The 17,373-nt window shown below is 42.9% G+C and overlaps 1 protein-coding gene and 1 long non-coding RNA gene across 2 annotated transcripts in view; one reads left to right on the forward strand and one right to left on the reverse strand.

Moving 5' to 3' along the window:
- Positions 1–542: 542 nt before the first annotated feature.
- Positions 543–17,373, forward strand: part of SCFD2 (sec1 family domain containing 2) — a 156,903-nt gene continuing 140,072 nt past the window's right edge. The window contains exons 1-2 of the mRNA XM_026699894.2: positions 543–1,934; positions 11,752–11,920. Of these exons, the coding sequence (XP_026555679.2) occupies positions 1,088–1,934; positions 11,752–11,920 (1,016 nt within the window). The 5' untranslated portion in view covers positions 543–1,087. The remainder of the gene's footprint in view (positions 1,935–11,751; positions 11,921–17,373) is intronic.
- Positions 7,788–11,815, reverse strand: LOC148125485 (uncharacterized). Its single transcript, XR_015744168.1, has 3 exons — positions 11,698–11,815; positions 10,874–10,971; positions 7,788–8,874 (listed from the first exon to the last, which is right to left on the reverse strand). It is a non-coding gene; the product is annotated as an uncharacterized LOC148125485 (long non-coding RNA).

A 17,373-nucleotide genomic window follows, 5' to 3' on the forward strand; every position in this document is an offset into this window, starting at 1 on the left:
TCTATTCTATTCTATTCTTCATTCCACTATTCTATTCTAGTCTATTTATTCTATTCTATTCTTCATTCCACTATTCTATTCTATTCTAGTCTATTCTATTCTATTCTGTTCTATTTATTCTAGTCTATTCTATTTATTCTAGTCTATTCTATTCTTCATTCTACTATTCTATTCTATTCTATTCTATTCTATTCTATTCTATTCTACTCTACTCTACTCTAGTCCAGTCTATTCCTTATTCCACTATTCTATTCTATTTATTCTATTCTGTTCAAATCTATTGTGCAAAATTTTAGGTAACCGTTAGAATATGAATTCAGATTAGGAAAGCAGAGGATTAAAGTGAAACGAGATAAAATGGGGTGGGGGGTGGGGAGGCCATGAAATAGACCAGAGAAAGGAATAACGACCTGCATGTAATCATCACCGAACAACTATCCGCACCGCCCACTTTTCACAATCCTTCTTACCAGGGGTCTTCAAACTTGACAGCTTTAAGGCTTGTGGACTTCAACTCCCAGAATTCCTCCTGCAGTCGTGTTAGCTGAGGAATTCTGGGAGTTGAAGTCCACAAGCCTTAAACTTGCCAAGTTCGGGGACTCCCTGCTTCTCTCCGCGAATTCAAGGCTTCACTTTCCGGGGCTCCCAACTTCCGACGCCCGAGCCGCGTCCTCGGCTCACCCTTGAACAGCCAATCCGCGCGGGGCGCCGACCACGACGACGTCATCTCTCCGCGCCCAAGCCTTTTGCAAGATAGGGCATGGCGGTGATGCCGTGGCTCAGCAGGCTGCGATCTCTTCCTTGATCCCGACACGGGGCGGGATCCCGGATCTCTTTCTCATCGCTGGTCTCGGCCAGGTTCCCCCCGGCGTCGCAAGCCATGGAGGCCAAAGGGCATCTTTGCGCTGCTGATCGCCTGGCTTGCTAGCCCGGAGGTGGTGCCCGCTTCCCGGGCATAGACGGTTGGACGGCTTCCACTATACAGAATACAAAATAACAAGAGTTGGAAGGGACCTTGTGGGGTCATCTAGACCAACCCCCTGCCCAAGCATTGAAGGAGGGGGTTCCCCAATACCTGGGCAGGACGATGTCCGCCGCCGCCCCTCCTAAACCCCAACCTGGGGTGCCTTCTTTCTGCCGCCGAGCTTGGGAGCCGGTGTTTGCCAAGGTGAAGCGAGCCGTGGTGTTCCTGGACCCGGCCTGCGCAGAAAGCCTCCACTGGGCCTGCGGTGGGTTGGAGGCGCTCTTGCAAGCCGGCGCCCTCAACGTCAAGGAGTTCTCCAGCTTTGAATCTGGGGAGGCTGAGCAACCCAAAGCCGTCTTCGTGGTCAGCACCGCCTTGAAAGGCCAGACCTTGGACATCATCCGGGACATCATGAGCCTCAGCCGCTTCCAGTACTGCGTGGTCTTCACCGGGGTCAGCCACGCGGTGCACTTGCAAGCGTACAACACGCCCCTCAGCGCCGAGGCCGAGAGCTCTGGCCCGGTGGTCTTCGAACAGTTCGAAGAGAAGCTTTGCCAGTGGATGGGCAACATGAACTACACCGCGGAGGTGCACCATGCTGCTTTGTTTCTGGCTCCCCTCTCGCCTCACCTCTTTGTGACGCCGGCCTTTGCAGCGCTTTTCCCTTTGATGGTGGAGGATTTGATGCACCTCAATAGGGCGCGACCCGAGAAGAAGAAAATCAGCCACTTGAGTGATGTGGATTTCTTCTCCCTGCCTGCCGAGTTGCAGCTTGCCATCCGGTCGCTGGTGTCGGATCTCAACAGCTTGTTGGAGTACCTTAGTGTTCGGGAGGAATGTTTTGCCGTTGGATCACTCAGCAGGATTATTGCGGGGGATCTGGCGAATTATTCCCAGGCCAAGCTCAGGAGGAAAAATGCACAAAATAAAGCTGCTATCATTTTTGTGGACCGGACATTAGATTTGACAGGTAAGAACCCGGATGTTGATTTAAAAGGTATTGTGGTTAGCCGACAGCAGGTGCAGATGGCTGAGGAGAGCGAGGACTCAGATGAGGGGGCAAGACCATTAGGGAGTGGACTGCTGCCTTCAGAGATTGTGGGGGCTGGCAGCAGCGATGAGGAGGTTCCCGAGGAGCCTGTGCCAAGTGCGCATGCGCACAGGGCTGCTTTCAGGAAAGAGCAGCTGCAGCAGCATGGGCGACTGGGGAGTAAGGTTGCAAAGTAACGGCCCCTCCTTCAAAAAGATAAAAGCCAGCTGTGAATCGGACCTTCTTTGCAGGAAGCAAAGATGGTTTGAAACTTGAGCCTCATGGACATTGCAGTATCTTAGTTGGTATTTGAAGACTTGTGTTGTAAAATATTTCTAAGTAACCTTATCTGTTATGCTTAGCAGCCTCGCACAAATTTGGCTTATCAAAGTTCATTAGTTTGCAGCAGCCTTTTAACCGGGGATTCGTAAGAATCATTAAAAGGTTTCTGTTCCCTTTGGTTTGTGTTTGTTTTATTGGAAAAGGGTTTGGGTCAGAACAGGTATTGTCAAACTGATGCAGGAATTATGGTATTTGGATATGATTTAGGATTTTTTATTTAAAAAAAAGATTAGAATCATTTTGAAAGTATAGACATAAGATAATCTTGGTTGTCACTTTTTTCTGGCACACATTAAAAAATGAAATTCTGATGCTCGCTTTCAAAATATATTCATATCTATATATGCACATACACATACATATATCTATGTTAGACACACACACATATTAATTACAGACCTTTTAGAATATTAGCAGAAAAAAGAGTCTTGAGAGTTAACAAGGTTGATACTATATGTATAAAGCTATTACAGAATCTAGTGATTCTGTTTCGGAACAAAGAAAACCAGCCATGGAGAAGATGTGTAGCATCCCAGGCAATGCAGGTAGTCCTCAACTTACAACAGTTCATTTAGTGACCATTCAACTGTCATAAATATAGGTCAGTTGTGAAGCACCCAGATGTAAATCGGGTGACCATTGGGATGCTGCAACGGTCATAAGTGTGAAAAATGGTCATAAGTTATTATTTTCAGTGTTGTTCTAATTTTAGTCACTAAATGAACTGTTGTAAGTCAAAGACTACCTGTACCACAGGCTAACTCTGCCCTCTGCCAGGAGTTCGATCCTGACTCAAGATTGACTCAACCTTCCCTCCTTCCAGTAAAATGAGGACCCAGAGTGTTGGGGTAATATGCTGATTCGGTAAACTGCTTACAAAGTGCTGTAAAAGCACTACAAAGTGGTATATAAGTCTGTGCTATTGCTGTTTTTAGAAGAGGTATGATTAAGGAGGATGAAGATTAGTAAAACATGGACTAGAACTTCTCTTGTATGAAGCCCATAAAGGCAGAAATGTTCTTTTTTGTACTTCGAAACCATTCTTTATTATTTTCAAGGCAACTAGAAGCACTTTCATAACTATTTCTTAAGCAAAATGAAGTCATATTTCCTTTAATTTGACAAGATAATTAGTATGTGGATTTTATTTTAAGAATATATTGAACTTCTGAACCAGTTGAGGTTTAATTAAAACATACATCACTTGTGGATTCAGACAAAATTACAAAGCACAGAACTGGAAACATTCAAAAGCCCTAGAAAAAAAAACCCCCAAAACCTAATTATAACAGGCCCTCCAACATTGAGCAGATAATTAAAAAGGTAAAGACCAAAACAAAATTTGTGTTACCATCAGTAAATATTTCATAGCAAGGATTTCAATCGTTTTTGTTCTTCCTTTTGCCCCATATGTATTCATATGATATGACAATAGAGATAGATGTTGTGTACACCTTTCTAAAGTAGTGTCTAAGTCACTACCATTTATCACAATTATATTTTACCTACATTCTGAATAGAATAATGAATATTACATGATAATGGGAGCCACTTTGCTTCCCTCCCTCAAAACTAAGAAATTAGTTATATTCAATAGCAAAATCAGTACAAATAACGAAAGGGCTCCCAATCATTCAAGTAATCAGCTTACTGGTGTTAATAAAACTTGCTCACTGTGACATAGATGAGTAGCATGTTAATCTGCTCAACAATGATTGTTAGAGTTTCCAGTCTCAGTATCATTTGTGCCAATATAGTTAAAGCCAAAGCATGCAACATTTAGGGTGCTTCTTTCCAGTGCAAGGACATGATCCAAGAAGAGTTGATAAGGCAGAAATATTCTTATGGCGTCTGTTGTCAATAGCAGCTGAAACTTAAGACGTCAAGCTGGGCTAAAGAAAACACTCTGATTTCTGGCAGTTGTCAGCTGAACAGGTACTACAGGAGTACTTTGACAAGATCAGTTATCTTGGAACCGTACACATCAGTTGCTGTTGCTTTATATCAGGGGTCTTCAAACTTGACAGCTTTAAGACTTCTGAACTTCAACTCTCAGAATTCCTCCTCCAAGTCATATTAACTCAGGAATTCTGGGAGTTGAAGTCCGCAAGTCTTAAACTTGCCAAGTTTGAAGATGCTTGGTCTGTGGTAAAAGGCCTTCTATGTCTGTCTGTCTGTCTGTCTGTCTGTCTGTCTATCTATCTCCATATATCATATTTCTCTCATCTCTCTATACAGATAGATGGGAGATATGATATATAGATATAGAGACAATCTCTCATCTATCTGTCTGTCTGTCTGTCTGTCTATCTATCTATCTATCTATCTAATTTGTATCTCTCTCTCTCTCTCTCTCTATATATATATATATATATACATATACATAATCTCTCTATCTATATCTAATCTCTCTCTCTCTCTCTTTCTATCATCTACCTAAAGAATCTGAAAGAATTTAAAGCAGCGGTCTTCAAACTTGACAGTTTTAAGACTTGTGGAGTTCAACTCCCAGAGCTCCTCCTCCAAGTCATGTTAGCTCAGGAATTCTGGGAGTTGAAGTCCATAAGTCTTAAACTTGCCAAGTTTGAAGACCTTTGCTTTATATGCAGAATCTCTTGTTTCAGAACGTTTCTAGTTTTCTGTATCCCACCAATCAGAAACATCCAGGTCTAGTGTTGAAGGCACCAGATTAGAAACTAGAAGACTATGAATGCGTCTTTAAGCAAGAAAGCTGTCTGCATCCCTTTGAGCCAGTCACTCTCAGCCCAAGCCACCTCACAGGCTTGTTACAGGGAAAATAGGAGGAAGGATTAGAGATTGTCCTCAATTTACGACTACAGTTGAGCCCAAAATTTATGTTGTTAAGTGAGACATTTGTTAAATGAGTTTTGCCTTCTTTTACAACTTTGCTTTCCACATTTGTTAAGGGAATCATTGTAATTATTAAATTCGCAACATGTTTGTCAAAGGAATCTGGTTTCCCCGTTGATTTTGCTTGTTAGATGGTCGGAAAAGGGGATGAGACACGGCAACTGTCGAAAATGTGAATTGGCTGTCAAGCCGCTTAATTTTGATCATGTGACTATGGGAATGCTGCAACGGTCATATGTATGAAAAATACAAAGTTCAGTGGTAACTTTGATTTGGTTCCCTTGGGTGCTTAGATCTGGCCCACAGAACTGCCCTGGAAACAGCAAAGGACCAGCCCACAGTACCTCCGCCACTGAAAACAGAGCTCAAATGGACTGCGGGGAGCCCTCCTGACCTCCGTTTTCACTGGCAGAGGGTTGCAGGAGGCTGTCATACCCCTGGTGGAGGCTGACTCTGTGGCAGAGGAGAAACAGCCGACAGGGAGTGGGAATGTGGCTCCGGAGATGGTGGAGGAGGCTGGGGAAGGGCAGAGTCTGGCTGAGCAGTCAGAGGAAGACCCAGGCCCATCCCCTCTCCATCCTAGTGGGAGGAGAGGATAAGGGAGAGACATAGTCTACTGGGGAGGAGAGGGCCTTGATCCTCTTCACAGGCCGCAGCTGTGACAACTGGATAAGAGGACGGACATGCGTACAGGCGAATGCTGGAAACAAAGCATGGAAATATCTCTAGTTAATGATTCCTCTCTGAGCTTGGTGTCCTTCCCAGTGTTTGTTATCTGTGAACATCCTCCAGCCCTTATCTTGCCTGGTTTGTGTTGCTTTTTCCCTTCTTGTAACTGTTTGTGTGGGAGTTTTTTGTCTCCCGTCAAGAATATTCAGAGCTTGGAAGCAAAGTGAAGGAATAAAAGGAGCATCACCAGTTTTCTGTGACTGTGTTTGTTTTGTATCCCACCCTGGGTCATCACAGGGGCCAATGCAGCGGAAAATGGAGCCCGTTTTCGCTGGCAGAGTGCTTGGGCCACCACAGGTGCCCCCAACACGAATGATGTCAACCTGGCCATGCCCCCACTGACTACACCCCCCCAGCCCCCCCCAAGGTTAAACACAACCCTGATGCAGCCCTCAATGAAATCGAATTTGACACCCCTGCACTATAATATCACTTTCTCAATATGATTGTTATAGCCATCCACCATGTCTGATACAAACTTAATTCCTCATAAAAGGTTAGATTCCAAAACTTTGAGATACAATTCAACATCACATTAACATCTTTAATTTAATGTAAATGTTTTCCTATAGTTCCACAGTGTAATACTGCATGCTACTCTTTAAAACCACATGACTGTCATGCTCCTGTCAGTGTCTGAATTCAAGGAGGAAGCCGGACAGTTGACAGGGAATGGGAGCGTGGCTCTGTTGGCTGTGGAGAGGCTGGGGAGGGGCAAAGTCCAGCTGGGCAGAACAGGGGAGAGGTGGAACAAGGGAGAGGGAGTTCAGAGAAAGACCTAGTCCCACCTCCTCTTCATCCTAGGGCAGGCAGGGAGGAACGGAGAAAAGAGCAACATGGGTTGTGTGGCTTACGGGGGAGGAAAGGGCCCTGACTCTCTTCATTAGCCACATCTGGGAAGAAAGTTGATAAGAACTGAATGCTGAGTGGGCAGCTGCTGGGAGCAAACGTGACTTTATCCTATGTTGTTGTTGCTTATCTGTGTTTCTGGCATCTTCCCAACCGTGTGAGTTTTGCCGTGCCTTCACGTCTGGAATTCTTGGTCCTGCCCTGCCAAACTAATTACCTCAGTTTGGCTTGATTGGACTTTAAGTTACAGTTTGTGTTGACCATGTTTTGGACTTAATTTTCTGCAGTCAAAGGCTGTTCCTGGGAGAGTTTTTCTCCAGCCAGGACATTGGGGGCAAAGTTGGAGCTATTAAAGGGACTCTTATTGATTATCTGACTGTATTGCCTTTGTGCCACGCCCAGAGTCATCTCAATGAGTAAAATTCTTACACTTTCAGCAAAGGAAATCAGATGTCCATCTTTTCAAATACATATTTTTGAAAGTCCAATGCATTCTAAATATAATTGTTGATGAATCAAAGTTACCTTCACATCTGTAAATACTATTTAAATCCTCTGGTGATGCATTAGCAGATATTTCTGTCAGAACTTTTAAATTTTGATAATTTACTGCATTAGCAATTTTTGCAGTATTAGTCATGGTTTTTAATCCTCTTCTCAAACCAATAATTGAGCATGATAAAATGACCAGATCATTGTGCAGAAATGCCAAAATATGTCTCTTAGAGAGCTTAGGGAAATGAAACTCTTTTTAACAATTAACATGCCATATCACTGTAATTTTATAGACATTAAATCAAAATAGTGCGAGGAATTATCCTTCCTGCAATTGGATCATTTAGCTGGCCACAGGAATCACATCTGACTTTCATACCAGGATTACTATAAAATGTATACATCTATAGTAAAGATCTCTTGTCAGTGATAATTGCTGCCCATTTCTTTTTTTTCATAGATTTTCTCTAGAATGTACATGAAATGGAATTTTAAAGCCTTTGGGTGTATTTCTCTGTCAAGTGATATAAAACTTTTTGCTTGATCTTTCCTAAATCCAGCTTGTTCCCTTGGTAAAACATTGCCTTTGTCTAGATTAGGAGTTTGGCATGTAAAAAGTTAGCACCCACCCCTCTCCTAGAAGAATGAAATCTTCTAGGAAATATTAAAAAGGCAGAATATTATATTTCCTTGGATGAGAAAAGGAGAAACAGGTTTTTAAAGACAAATAGCAGCTCCCTTCCTCTAGCAAATATTTGGTGCTTATTGAGCAGGACTTGGCCAGCCTGTCTACAAGACAGTTAGATCTTCAGCTCCACGGTGATGGGATTAAGACATGACCCTCCAGGACATAATAGGATTATCTATCAGCAGAGCTGACAACCAAGCCCCTTGGTTGCATTACCCAGCAAGGTTCAACCAAACACACCTCAGACAACCTCAGCTGTGACGGCTGCATAGCCCCCTGGATGTCTGACAACCAATAGAATATATTTCTTGCACAGGAACAGGAAGCTCAAGGGCAAGGCCCAAGAGAGGGTATAAATACTTCTCTCTCTCTCCCCCATGTGTTCAGCTGCCCAGGACCTAAAACCCACGTGGTCCTGTCCATCAATAAACCATCTTTCCAAACAGCCTCCATGTTTCCAGTGTATTTCTCCACACTTGGAACTGAACCAGGTGGATATTTCTCCCAACAGGTAGCATAGTTGCATCTTTAAAAAGGATATTATTGCCAGTAATTTTAATAAGCATTGTCAAGCCACTGTATCAAATGTAGTTTCCTTCATAAATTTTGATTCTCCTCCTCAGAAAATGCATTTATTCAGGAAACCGTGACATCAGAAAGAGATGATCTTGCTTTTGTTCCATTTCATGCTTTACTGAGGAAGTAAGTTTTAGTCATTGTTGTTTTTCAAGTGGTTTGAGAATCCCAATTCAATAAATCGCCTTTGGCAGCTGACCATCATCTTTTGCTTCCTTCTTTTGTATGATTTTGCATTTGCGTTTGTCCTTTGTGTTTCTTTTTTCTTTCCCATTCTTATGGCATGAACTAATTGCTTCCAGCGGTGGTTCTTTGGCAGCACTTAAAAACCTGAGTGAAGAACAGATGTTCCCTTAGGTATGCTACTCATGAAGGTTAAAAGAGGAGAAGAATGTTGAAAATATTTAATCTCTTCAGGACCATACCAAGGAAAACATAGGCTTATTGACATAATTCACCGACTGCTGCTGCTGCTGAAAACTTGATAAAGATTTTAATGAGGGTGAAGGCTTGTTCTGCGAGCTTGTAGATTGGTGTCTGAACGTTTCATTACCAGGTTAGCGAACATCTTCAGCTGAGTTTAGGGCCGTGATGGCGAACCAATGGCGTGCATGCCACAGGTGCCACACAAAGCCATTTGTGCAGGCACATGAGCCCCAGCCAAACTTACCTGCATTGCGCATGCGTACGCCTCCCAGCTGATTTTTGGCCCATTTGAGGCTGTTTTCACCCTCCCAGAGGCTCAAGAGAAGCTTCTGTGGCCTTGGAAAGCCGAAAAATGGCCCTTCTAGAAATACTGACAGTGCCGAAACGGGTCTGTTTTTCGGCGTCCTGAGGCTGCAGAGGCTTTCCTTAAGCCTCTGGGAGGGCAAAAATGGCCTCCCTCAGGCTCCAGAGACCCTCCGGAGGCTGAAAACGGGCACTTTCCAGAAGGCCCGTTTTTCGCCCTCCTGAGGCTGCAGAGGCTTCTCTCGAGCCTCCGGGAGGGCGAAAACAACCTCAGATGGTCCAAAAATCAGCTGGGAGGTGCGCGCATGCACAGTGCAGGCACAGTGCAGGTAGGGGTGGGAATGTTGTGCGCTCATGCGCAAGGGGGGCAGGGCGCATTGCATTGTGGGTGCCAGCACACACACACACACACACACGCTTTTGGCACACCACAACAAAAAGGTTCACTATCACTGGATGTCAGTGTTGGTGTTCTTCTGTTTATAAGGGCTTCAGGTGTGGGTGTGTCAAGTGAGGGTCTTGTGATGAGGCAGGTGTGAGTCATCAGTGAGAGTCTTGTGATGGGTTCTGTGATAGATGACATCCAATCAGGGTCACTGGGAGGTGAACGCTCGTGAGTTCATTGAAGCCCGGCACTCCACAAGCAATTCCATCAACAGACAAGACACACTGACCTACAACCAGCCTACGAACCCCTCAGAGACCGAATTAACCGCACAGCCAACCAGAGACTGCACCAACCCTCAACCAACAGCAGTTCACCTCCCAATGACCCTGATTTGATGTAGCCTTTCTATCCCAGGACTCGTCACAAGACTCTCACAGCCAGAGGTGGGTATTCAGCAGGTTCTGACCAGTTCTGGAGAACCGGTAGCGGAAATTTTGAGTTGTTTGGAGAACTGGCAAATACTACCTCTGACTGCCCCATCTATTCTCCGCCTCCCGAGTCCCAGCTGATTGGCTGGGTTTTCTTTGGTTGCCCTGCACAGGAGAACGGAGCTGGAAGGCAGGTTAGTGGGGTGGGGAGGGAATGGGATCTTGCGGAAACCTTCCCCTGTCACACCCACCAAACCACGCCCACCAAGCCATGCCACGCCCACCAAGCCACACTCCGCCCACCAAGCCACTCCCACATAATCAGTAGTAAAAAAAAAAATTGAATACCACCACTGCTCACAGCTGACCCATCGCAAGATCCTTATTTAACAGACCCACACCCGAAGGCCTTATAAACAGAAGAACACCGACATCTCCCAAACTCTGCTGATGATGTTACCTGGCTTGGTAATGAAACGTTTGGAAACCAGCCCACAAGCTCAAAGAACAAACCTCCACCTTCTTCCAACCCCCAAGCTACAGATATTTGCCGAGATTGCAAAGATTTTAATTTTGTTCGGGGCAGGTTGGGATTTCATGACTATCAAGACAACCGTGGGCCTACATCAACTTATATTTGGATCTAAACATTTATTCGATCCCTGCTGGCTAGACTCTAGATGGCATATGCAGTTAATATCAAGTACAAAAAAAAAAACCCTCCCCACAAAACTATTAAATATTAAATATGAATATCCATTATCTAATTCATAAAATCCATTACCTTCATCAATAAATGAAACCGGCAGAAGAAGATCCCATTTCTATGGTCTGTTCAGGCCATGCAGCTCCAGTCTCTGATACTGTGAAAGTAAATCTGGCCTTGGAGTGGGTGAAGATGAAGAAACAGTAATTCAGGCCCGAAAAAGTAGAAAGTTTAAAAAAAAATTAAAATAATCCCATTTTCTTGGGACATAAAGTGGAACAAAGAGAAGTTGTGCCAGGCTTTCAAAATTCTTGTATTCTTTCCTTTGAGATTTATTGTTTTATTTATTTTGTCTTATTTTCTGTTACACTGCAATTGTTTTTAAAAAGTTATTTTTTTAAAAAAAAAAGAGAGAGAATTTCCTTTGCAATCAGTTGAGATCAGATTATTATTAGGAAATATTTCACTACACTAGAGAGATACCTGACTACTTTTCTTTTTTCTTTTTAAGCTTTATTGAATTTTTATTACATTAAAAAACATAAAAAATATATCACTCAATAACAGCTATTTGTTGTGCTTATCATATAACCATCATTTGTGCAATATTTACAGATATTAATTTGTGCACAATTATATTATTATTCTATCTATATTCTATATTTAACAATTACCTATCCTTAGTCTGTCTCCGATTTATGCAGCTATACCATTGTTCCCATACCTTATAAAATATTGAAGCTTCCTTATCTTTTAAACTCAGCGTTAGTTTATCCATTTCAGCACAATTCATAACTTTTTGTATTAAAAAAAATACGTAAAAAGCACAAAATACTTATTATTACATATATTGACTGTTGCTAAGATTGCCTTTGGCCAATGTTGGAAACAGCCATATATACCTGTAGAGGAACTGGTTACTTTTCATCGGGGTGGTTTTATTTTATTTTTTTCAGGAGCCGTCGGGCATCACGGTGACAACTTAGCAGAGAAGATTCTATCCATACTTCCCAAGTTGCCCGGTCATAAAAGTGATGTGATGGTCAATATGACGGAGCTCACAAGCCTGCACGCTAATGAGACAAGTTGCAATATTATAGCCCCCGGCTGCTTGGCACAACCAACGTAAGTACATCTGTTGGAAATGTGGAGTGGGGTCAGGAATGGAGGAGATGGGATGGTTTTTGAGCAAATAGTAATCAGAACTTAACCTTGATTCACGGTTCTTTTATTGCAGAAATAAGTTTTATACGCATTATACATTGTTGTAGAAATAAGTTTGATATGCAGATCCCCTTGCTCATTGAAAACTTGCATGCATGCCTCTGCACTGTGGTTCTGACTACTGTATACATTGGTTTGCTAAAGATTTCTTGTTTCTCGTGGATCGAGTATGGGATAGATCACAGAATAATTTGAACATTGCTGTCTATCATAATCTTCATCTAACGACCGCATAATCCCTTGCGGGGTGGTATCCGGGCAACCGAATGGAACTAGCAGAGTATTTTAATGGCCAGATGCCCTTCCTATCACCAGTGGGGAGTTTTGTTCAGCAGATATATTCTCAGTGTGCCCAGAGAGAGAAATATCTGCTTCTACCTAGGATCGAACTCACAGCCTCCTGATTGTGAGGCAAGAGGCCTAGACCTCTAGACCTTCCTACCACTCCTTGAACATTGCTGTCTGTGCTGTGTGAAATAGTTGTTAAAATACTACAAACAGTCCCAAAGTAGACGTAATTCATGATAGCTGTTCATATTTCTCCCTTGTTCTGCTAACCTTCGGCCTTACCTCCCCATAATGAGGAGTTTAACTCTTTACTTATTTGTGTAGAACGTAAGCAATTTACCACTCCAGCATGCAAGGTTCCATAGTTCCGTCTAAATAGGCTTGGAAGAATCCTACAGCTGGAATCTGGAGTAGCAGTTGCAGGCTAGCATAAACAGTAAACAGTGTTTAATTAAATGCTTCAGTTGTCTGATGCATAACAGTAGTTCAGAGATGCATCGAGTTCTGAAATCAGGCTCGCTGTGATGCTTTCTGCTTTTCTTTATTCAAAGAGAAAGGTTGCAAGAAGAGCAACCTCAGCCAAATGCAAGAGTATCAGATGAGATGATAATGATGAGATGAATCTGTGAGAACAGTGTCTGTGCAGACCGGCTGGAATAATTGATCTCATCTCCAGTGCCTTTCTAACAACTGTATCAGAGTTTGAACGATAGCACTTAGCAATAGCACTTGGACTTACATACTGCTTCAGTGGTTTACAGCCCTTTCTAAGCAATTTACAGAGTCAACTTTTTGCCCCCAACAATCTGGGTCCTCATTTTACCCACCTTGGAAGTATAGAAGGCTGAGTCAACCTTGAGCCAGTCAGGATCGAACTGTTGTCAGTCAAGAGAATTAGCCTGCAACACTGCATTCTAACCACTGCGCCACTACGGCTCTGTAATGATGGTGAATAATTTGGTCTGCTTCCTGTGACAATCTTTATTTTAATGCTAGATTCCCAAATGCTGTGTCCTCAAGAAGTCATATCAAACATAAGGCTGGGTTTGATTGGCGGTGCCTTTGCACCTATGACAGGGGTGTCAAACTCAAGGCACGGAGGCCAGATCCCGCGCCTTTAGGGTGCCTATATCTGGCCCATGGGGCTGCCCTGGAAATAGCAAAGGACCACCCCCGGGGTGCCCTGGAAATAGCGAAGGACCATGCCCTTGGTAGAGTCGGACTCTGAGGGAGAGGAGGAACAGTTGACAGGGAGTGGAGGTGTGGCTCCGGACCTTATGGAGGAGGCTGGGGAAGGGCAGAGGCCGGCTGGGCAGTCAGAGGAAGAACCAGGCCCATCCCCTCTGCATCCTAGGGCACGCAGGGAGGAACGGAGAAGGAAACAACTTGGTTTACGAGAGAGGAAGCGGCCATGATCCTCCTCATTGGTTGCAGCTGGGGAAACGAGTATATAAGAGAGACGGTTAAAACACAGGTTGCCATAAGCAAGCGTGTTTTATTTTGGTCTGAGGTTATCTTGGTTGGTGTCCTTCCAACAGACTGTGCTTTATTATCTCCTTGAATTTGGTAAATACTTCTCCTGTTCCATTGTGGACATTTCGTCCTTGTAGTTTGTTTGGTTTTTTATTTCACCTCTATCTGCTATCATTAAGTTTGGACTGTATTGCTTTCTTTGGAAGACTATTTTTGAATACGTTTTATCTCCAACGGAGTATTATTGAACAGTGGGGCCAAGTTGGAGGCATTAAAGGACACTTATTTACGTTTTGGATTTTGTGTCACACTCTGAGTCATCACACCGGGGTAGCTCTGCCAACGAAAATGGAGCTGGGGTGGGGAGCTCCATTTTTGTTGGCAGAGGGTTGCAGGAGTCTGTCCCAGCTGAAAATGGAGCTCGGGAGTTGTGCCGCCAACACAAGTGACATCATGCTGGCCATGCCCCCCCCTTTGCCAGCCCCCCCCGACTCCCCCGAGGTCAAACCCCGATGCAGCCCTCAATGAAATCAAGTTTGACAACCCTGATCTATGACAAGATTGTCCAGTATCGTGATACAGAATTTGGCAGCTTCTGTTCCCCCAAGAGTGGAAAATGCAGATAGGGAGTAGCTGAATTGCCTTAAAATCGTAACGGAGGCAAATGAAGTAGAAAGTTGCTCCAGTCTAAGATCAAGAGAAAAGCCGATGTCGAAAAACGGGTGAGAAAAAGAAAAGGAAGGAAGAACGGCTCTGAAGAAGCAGCAGGCCGAGGAAACAAGAGCCAAGGGAAGGGTTTTGAAGGAGTAGCAGTCTTTTCTCACCAGATATCCTTCTGATGTGTCACACTATATAATGCCTATAATTTTTAGTCAGTGAATGTCCTGGCTGCAGTCAATGTGACTTGTAGCTCAACTTGTGTGAAATCTACAAACTTGGGTATGATCAATAACAAAAAAGATGGCACTGGTAGAAAAACTAAAGAAATCCAAAATAGTAAAGAAGACAAGAGAATAGGTAGGGATTCATAAGACCAGCAAATTAAAGTTTAAAGTTCAGGTATTAATTTGAAATTACTTGCTGAATGCTTTGTTGCAATCGCCTGATTACGCAGGATTGTTAAAATGGACCTGAAATTTAAACATGAATGTACTTTGCCTCAATGAGCAGCCTTCTCTTAATTCCTTCATTTCGACAATTTTATTACATATTACAAAGCGTATAGTAAAAACATTAACAATCGAAACAAATGGTTGAGTAAAAAGAGAATAGGGGCAGAAGTGTGAAAAAGTATTTTTAAAAAGGAAAGAAAAACACAAATATATACAAAGAACGACTTCCAAATTCTTCCAAGGATACAGAGAATACTGAAAGATTATAATAAAATTTCCATTTCCCCCAAAAGAAATAAAAAAAAATTCCTCTTGTTAAATTTTAACAACAATAAACATATATCAACATTTGATTTTTCTCCATCTCCTACCAAAAGCTTCCAATTACAGATGAATTTCTTCAGTGATTTTTCTCTCATGAGGGCCACTACCTTAGCTGCCATTTCCAGTTCTGTCATCTTTATTAATCATTCTTCTATTATGGATATCGTAGGATTTCCCCAAAACATAGCATATTGAAGTTCTGCTGCTTTTATCATATATAGCAATAAAACACCATGTGATTTTCCCCCCACTGTTTTATCCATTAATCCTAACAAAAAAAGTTTCCAGTGTAAATTGTACATTAATTTTCAAAAAAAATAATGAATTATATTATTAGTTTCCCCCCAGTATTGTTTTTAGCCCTTTTCCAAGTTTATCAAAAGTGATAAAAGGTTACCATTTGAGTGTTACATTTCCAACTACTATTTGGGGATCCTTTGCCTATTTTAGCCAATTTAGGATAAATACAATTATACACCATTTTAGAATAGAGTGGAATGGAGTGGAATAGAAGCTAAACAGATGACTGTTAAGTGAATACTACATATAGAGAGGATCCAGGATGCAATTTATTGTAAAATAAATGATGACATGGCATAATATGTCAGTGGTTGCTATTCATCTGAGGGTGTATTTACCTACTTTTAAGAACTGCTAAGGACCAGATGATTTTTGCTATGTCCTGATATGTTAAACTATAAAGTACTTTCCCCCCACAACATGACTGTAGCTGATAAGAGTCACTTCTTTTCTACAGCTTATTACATTTTAACTTTAAAAAAAACAGGAATTTAAAAAAACATCTGGAATTACTTATATAGATTAAAAAAAAAGTGGGATGAATATTTATGACTAGAATAATGATATAAACCAGAATCTTTCTTTAAACCCAGAAAAGTGCTGAGTGTTTTCAAAGATCTTGTACTTTTAAGATAATCAAGTAACAAATAAGACAAGAATATTGTTACATTTCTAATAGTAGTTTGAATTACTGTCTCACTGTTCTGCAAGCAGACTCCGTTTGTTCTCAAAACTATTTTCAAATGTCTTTTTTCTTTAGATAGAACTGTTTATAACCTTGGCTTCAATAAACTGTTGTTTGTAGGTGTTCTAGCTACTAATTCGGTAGCTATGAAAGAGTATGATGGTAGCAACATTGAGAGGGGAGTGATGGCTCAGTGGTTAAAGACTCTGAGCTTGTCAGCTGGAGTGTTGATAGGCCAGGTTCGAGACCCAAGGCCCGTGCATTGGGGTGAGTTCCCATTCCTTCCCTCTAGCGCAGTGGTGTCAAACTCAATTTCATTGAGGGCCGCATCAGGGTTGTGTTTCACCTCGAGGGCCCTGGATGGGTGCGGTCAGCTCAATGTCACTCGTGTTGGGGCTGCCTGCGTTGCTACCAGCACTCTGCCAGCGAAAATTGGTTCCCGAGCTCCGTTTTCTGCTGTAATGGCTTCCTGCAACCCTCTACCAGCAAAAACAGAGTTTGGGAGGGTCGCATCCGGCCCTCGCAAGCTCCATTTTCGCTGGCAGAGGCACCACGAGCCGGTCCTTCACTGTTTCCAGGTCGGCCCCACAGGCCAGATCTAAGTACCCTGCGGGCTGGATCTGGCCCCCCCCGGCCTTGAGTTTGACACCCCTGCTCTAGCTGTTTGCAAGTAGATTAATAGGTACCCTTTTGGTGGGAAGGTAACAGCATCCTGTGCACCTTTAGTATATAGCCATGCTGGCCACATGTCTGTGGAAATTGTCTTTGGATAACACTGGCTCCCTTGGCCAAGAAACGGAGATGAGCAACATATCCTGAAGCAGGGGGGGGATTCTACAGGTTCGCACCTAATCGGTAGAACCGGTTATTAACGTTCTAAGCAGTTCAGAGAACTGGTTGTTGGAAGAAATTACTGGCCTAATCCTATAAGGAAGGCAGGAAGGAAACATTCTGGTGTTGCTAACAGAAACTGCCTCTCCGTTAACCCTTATTACATTCTTGGCAGGACTAGATTTCCTGTCTCAGGAACTTCTCTGGAGTTATTTTCTCCTCCTTTGCTGGTACTTTGCTTGTGTGGAGTGACCATTCAAATTTACAATGGCACTGAAAAAAAGTGACTCATGACCCTTTTTCACACTTACGACTATTGTAGCATCCTTACAGTCATGAGA

Source organism: Pseudonaja textilis, chromosome 6, assembly GCF_049901715.1.
Source record: "Pseudonaja textilis isolate UNSWEBS1 chromosome 6, rPseTex1.2, whole genome shotgun sequence".
In the NCBI taxonomy this organism is placed as follows: Eukaryota; Metazoa; Chordata; class Lepidosauria; order Squamata; family Elapidae; genus Pseudonaja; species Pseudonaja textilis.